This window comes from Apium graveolens, chromosome 5 (assembly GCF_009905375.1).
Source record: "Apium graveolens cultivar Ventura chromosome 5, ASM990537v1, whole genome shotgun sequence".
NCBI classification, from domain to species: domain Eukaryota; kingdom Viridiplantae; phylum Streptophyta; class Magnoliopsida; order Apiales; family Apiaceae; genus Apium; species Apium graveolens.
The window spans coordinates 1,693,521-1,699,737 of NC_133651.1; the positions used below are offsets into that span (position 1 = coordinate 1,693,521).

General features: G+C 31.9%; 1 protein-coding gene across 1 annotated transcript; it reads right to left on the bottom strand.

Annotated features, from left to right (window-relative positions):
• Positions 1 to 975: 975 nt before the first annotated feature.
• On the bottom strand, positions 976 to 3,280 carry LOC141661902 (peptide deformylase 1A, chloroplastic). Its single transcript, XM_074468922.1, has 4 exons — positions 2,833 to 3,280; positions 2,281 to 2,370; positions 2,137 to 2,204; positions 976 to 1,510 (listed from the first exon to the last, which is right to left on the bottom strand). The coding sequence occupies exons 1-4, from the start codon at positions 3,247 to 3,249 to the stop codon at positions 1,270 to 1,272; spliced, it is 816 nt and encodes a 271-aa protein (XP_074325023.1). The 5' UTR covers positions 3,250 to 3,280; the 3' UTR covers positions 976 to 1,269.
• Between the last annotated feature and the right edge of the window lie 2,937 nt (positions 3,281 to 6,217).

The window sequence follows — 6,217 nt, forward strand, 5'->3', positions numbered from 1 at the left end:
TGTAACTCAGATTTTTAATAGTTAATATGCTTAATTTCATATTAATATTAAATATAAAAACTTCACCATGAATCATGTTAAAGTACTCATAAATATGAATCAGACAATATCACTCATGACTATATATATTTTTATAGACAAATTAATTAATAATTCATCTCATGTTACGAATATGAAACGAGAAAGTAATAAGGTACGGAGGGAGTATTAAGTATTGTTTTATTTTATTTTTTTAAAAATATATATAATTTTTATTCTTAATACCTTTTTTTTGTTTAGTAATTTGCCTCTAGGCCTTGCAAACGAGAGTCCGTTCTATGTTTTAACAAAGCCCCGGACTGAGTAAAAATCGAACCCATAACATATTCCCGGACCCGAAAATAAGCAAGAATCGAATCCATAACATATTTTGATTAAGAAAAAATCGAACCGGGATGAAAAGAAATAAAATAGAGGCAAGTTTTTTTGCTTTTGCAACTCACTTATCAACAAAACGCCCTCTTATTCTACCAACCGTCTTTTACATTTTCTGTCTTACCTTTAAGTTTAAAATTTGTTCTAAAAAATTGTCTAATTACTACTACATTTTAAGTTCTTCGTAACTGGGTTACGGTCTCCGACAACGGTTTGCCAGGGAGGTGAGATTTCTCAACACTTGCCGTGGACAATGTTCATCATCCAACATGTACCGTCACATGGTTAACTAGTTTTTTTTTCTAAATCATGGCCATTCATTCTTTCATCCAACGGTACAAACATCGTTTGTTATTTAATATCTCCCTGACAAAAACCGTTGCCAGGGATCAGACCCCTCTTTTAATTAGTTTGTTAACTAAGTTTGTTAAACATGTGCAACATTTCTAAAAACTGTATAAGCCTCAGAAGCTAAGCTAAGATTTCGTGGTTGAACTAAACATATTGAACGCCCTAAACCATTTTAGCATGATAGAACTCTACAAGGCGCGAAAACAGCCATAAGATAAGAAGATACAAGATGCATTAAATTGTCCATCCATTCTTGAATCACACGCTCAGACAATCCATATGAAGATTATCCATGTTGCTTCAGAGCTGCCTGTTAAGGCATACATTGGTAAGCCAATCTAACATGTATGCGAAAATATCTTATCAAATTTGCAAACGAAGGGATGACAAGGAAACCAAATAAACCTATATTCTCAAGAGCCAATTTCTGCAAGTAGCATCCTAGTAGATGATATTAAAGTAATTCCGTTAAAAAAAAGTTCAATAATTTCTGCCCAATATGTGCTAGCGAACACCAAGCTTGCAGCATCCAGTCGCAAGGGGTAAATCCAAGTTATCTACAGTCCTAAAGGTTCTTGGGACCATCTTATCCACATAGAGAGTTCCATCTAGGTGATCACATTCATGCTGTAAAATGCGGGCCTGCCAGCCTGATGCATCCACCTTGATAGGCTGGCCATTTCGATCAAGACCAGTAACCTCGACCTCTAGGTGCCGCTCCACCACTGCTCTGAACTCATCAACACTGCAAGCAAACGATGGAGGAAAGTGTCAAAAACTTTTGATAATCTGAGTATTGTCAGCAACTTTGCGGAGAAGTAACCGAGCTTCTGAAGAGTACAACGTTATTTTTAAATATCCTTCTGATTTAAAGAAACATTAAAAGATGAGAAACAATAAACCTTCCATTTTGATGTTGCCAGTGTTCTAAGAAGCAAACTTTCAATTGAATGTATAAATAACGTCTAAATCATCTCTAAAAGTATCCCTCTAAATCACTCCACAATTCTTATGGTCGATTACTTAAAATTACAAAAAATAACTTCTAATTCTTAAATCCGGCAAAAAAGACTAACTATGGGACGTTTTTGTTCTGAGTCATAAATCGGTCCTATGATCAAGGACCATATACAAAAACAAGAGCTAAAAGTAACAGCGGACAAAATAAACAATAGCCGCCCTTCAAAATTATAATCAAAAGAAAGAAAACTAAATGCATCCTCTGTAGCACCGATAGTAGCAAAATTAGGGCCAACTATCTTTTCAGTTGAAATGTAGCTTAACTTATTGACATATACAAACTACATATTTTTAAAGATGGATATATTATTGACATACACAAACGTACTAGCAAGGCCACTTGCTTCTCACCTTAAGCAACCTTCAAAAAAGAACGCACTTTTGTTGCTCTTCTTTCTAAGCCGTGGGTTGATAATAACCTACATTTAAACAACGAAACATGACTCAATGTTAACATAATAGCATTGGATATTTCAATTCAACGTCAACACATACCAAAAGTTCAAAAGGTCGTCGATCCTGTTCCTTAGTCTCTTCCTTGGATGCATAACCAATATACTCTTCCGTGTCTTCCAAAACAACAATCTGTCAGAAATGCAAAGGACCAACCTGCCATTAAAACTTACAAATTCATATAACATACCACACATTCTCCATTAAATTTCCCTACAAACTTCAACTTAAACCTCCTATTCATTTAATCGTAAAACGACATACAAACTTCAAACACTGAACTACCAAACATAGATCATTACAATCTATCCCACTAAAACAAACTTAATTTGCACCACCTTACATTTCTCTACATTTACATCACACGCATTCAACTAAAACAATCTTCACACGCTATAATACCGCAACATTTCTACAACTAAAATTTCGCATTTCAAACTTCCACAAAATCACTGACAAACATAAACAACAATTCCTATCATCATAACAACATAACAGACCTCGAAAACTCATCGAAAACAAACAATTTCAAGTATTTAAATTTCCGCAATTGATCATTATTTCATCACCGATAAATAATCGTAAACAACAAACCTTTAAAGGAATGCCAATCTGAGGAGCAGCAAGACCAACACCAGGAGCCTTTCTCATAACCTTCACCATATCATCAATAATTTTCTGGATCCGACCCGACCCGATTTCTTGAACCGGAACTTCTCGGGCCGGTTCATGAAGAACCGGGTCACCCGCTTTAACAATATCCGGAATATCTTCTTTCTTTTTATCCACCAAACCCGAAAACCAACCCGCTTTAGCAGCTGAAGAAGATGAGTAGCTTTTTAAACCGGGTTTTAATTGAACTGGTTTCGGGTTATTTAACGGGTTGAGTAATGGGTAACGGGTATGGGCAAGTGGGTTGACCCGAATTGACGTGGTAGTAACGGTTTTGAAACAGATTCCGGTGAGTGTTGACGGAAGGAGACGGTGCGTGAGACGTTGGATGCACTCCATTTTGCGTTGGAGATTTTAATTTTAATTTGATTAAAACTTATGTTAAAATGGATTGGGCCTTTTTGTCTGGATTTTTGACTTATGGGCTTTGTTCTATGCCATGGGATTGGATAAAAGTTTATAGGAGTGAAATTTTCAATGGATAAGGATTTGGATAGCCCAACCCATGAATTTTAATGGAAATAGTATCAAATAGGTCATTACTTTCCGACTAGATCTATAGCACATGCAATGCACTGGCATGTTCTCTGATGTGTGATTTGATATTATTTTGATTGTAATTATCGACGATATATTCATATTGTTTCATGATGGATCGATTAAGTAAATATCTTTATTTATGAAATTGAGATCGATGTCGTACTTAATGTGTTTTTTCTGAAAATGAATTGAATATGCGGTAATGAAATCGAAATATAGGATCAAAATATTATACAAATGACATCATACATGTCTCATGAAAATAATTACAATGAATGAAATATTGTGAAGTTAATTAAAGAGTTACTATATTTGTTTACATGGTACAATTAGTGATACAAAATATAATGAATATGAGGTAATTCTTACTTTCCATATTAGAAAATGTAATGATTAGATATGAAAGCCGACATATTAAATATAATATTGTACAATTGATAATATAAATATATTTTTCAATATACATCATTTTTATGATAAATATATTAATAGATAGGTCAGTAATCATTGGTTATGAAAATTGAGAAATGGACTTCATCGGTTGAACTACCGTCAAAAATCGAAAATTTATCGAAATGCTAAATCGAAATAATGTCGAACATATTTTTATATTTTTTTAAAATATATAAGTAAAATAATTATATTTGAGATGTGTAAAATTGCATTTGTACACCCATACCAAGTTATAACATTATTTTTGTGTGCATTATTTATTAAAATAATAAGAGTCTTCATCATCTTTACGCATCTCTCTTCTTCTTCCATTATCTTTTCAGTTTTTATTGGGCAGCCCTATGATTTCTTCATTTAAAATCGTCATTCTTCACCAACTCGATGCTGAGTATATTTCATCTTCTTTTTCTTCTTTTCATAGCCTCAAATCGTGTGTTTGATTCGTCAAATTTTGACCGGAAAATTGCTGATTTTGATCGAAAATGGCAAAAATGTTGTATGCTCCGATTTTGCTCTATAATATTGTTTAGTTGCCTTCTAGCAATTTATTGGCAAAATTGTTGATTTCTATAACACTGCAGTAATCTTATAACTCTTTTACTTATACATCTGAAAAAACTTTAAATTGGTTAATGTAAGAAAAATGATTCACCTTACAATTGTAAAATACTCCCTCCGCCTCTTTCAATTGTTTACATTTTTTAGAGAGTGTTCGACACGTATTTTAAGGTGCATATTACGTATAGTTATTTAATTTTTTTTACAATTTTTTTTTCTGAATAAAAATTAAAACATTTAACTTTTATTCAGAAAAAAGAATATTGTAAAAGTAAGTTACATAACTATACTTTTTATGCACCATAAAATGCGTGTTAGACCCTTTCTCAAAAATGTAAACAATTGGAAGGGATTGAGGAAGTATTAATGTAACCGTAATGAACTTGATATTTTAATATTTTATTTTATATATTCAAAATCTTCAAACCAGTCTTAGTTTATATTTGATTTGGCCATATAATAAGAAACTCAACTTTATTATAAACCACCTCATAACCCACTATTTTATTCATATACAAAGAAAATATCTATTATATTTCTTGGGTTTAATATTTGATACACTAACATTGTCATTTTTAGATTAGCTAACATATTAAATTTATTTACTGAAAATAAATTTATTTTATATAAAGTCTTCAAAAAAATAAGAATTTAGTATATATACATGCAAATATTATTAAATTTTAGATATCTAATTATAGTTTGTTAATATTCAATTATAAATGGTAACATATACTCCCTCTATTTTTTATTATATGACGTTTGACTTTTCTGCACACATTTCTAAGTGCCTTGACCGCATAGTTAAAATAATAATTTTTAAAATTTTCTTTTTACAAATAATAATAATAATAGTCATTGGCAGATGATTTATTTGATACAAATTTTCAAATTAGTGATCAGATTGAGTCAAATTGGGAAGTAATGACATACTTGATATATTTGAATTAAACGAGTGATCCACTTGATATTTTTCCCATTTTAATGGAAGGTTGATTTGGTTCGATTATTTCGGTTCGTTTGTTGATAATTTTTTTTTTTGATTTTTAAATCATTAAATTGTAACCAAATCGAACTTGAATCGTTAATAGGACATAAAAACCACTTTGAATTGGTCGGTTTCGGTCAGTTTGGAAAACTTTTGCTCGCCCTTACTAAATACCTGGTAATTGGTAATGTGAAGCCCAATTTGGAATATAATAAACTTTAAATTTGACAATGGACTTATTTTATGGAAATAAGAGGTGATCTAAAAAACTATCCCGTTAAATTGGTTCAGTTTAACTTTTACACGTAATTTAAGGTGTATTGACCGCATAGTTCAGTTGATATTTTTTAATATTTTTTTTGAATAAATTGGGACTGTGGGAGTATTTGAGTTTTCGATTGTCTTTTTCTATTTTCTTTTTTCAAGAAAAGGTCTTTTGATAGGTAGATAACGAAGATAGGTATATTTGGGCAGTGTAAAGTGTGGGGGATGTAACTTGAAGATAATGTGATGGGGGGTGCATGTGAGGGAACGTATTGCATTAAACCATTCTTCATCCGCACGTGTTGTTCCGACTTTAGACTACAAGCTTCTTTCATAACTCCTACAAGTTCAATGAACCTTAAATCATTTTACTCCAATTTCAAACTTTTAAAAACCTAAAAGTTATTATATGTAGAAAATATAGATTGAGAGAAGTGGCCAAAACATTTATAGATGTGACATCGGTTTGTCCGGCACGACCAATTCAACGGTGTCTTATAGCTC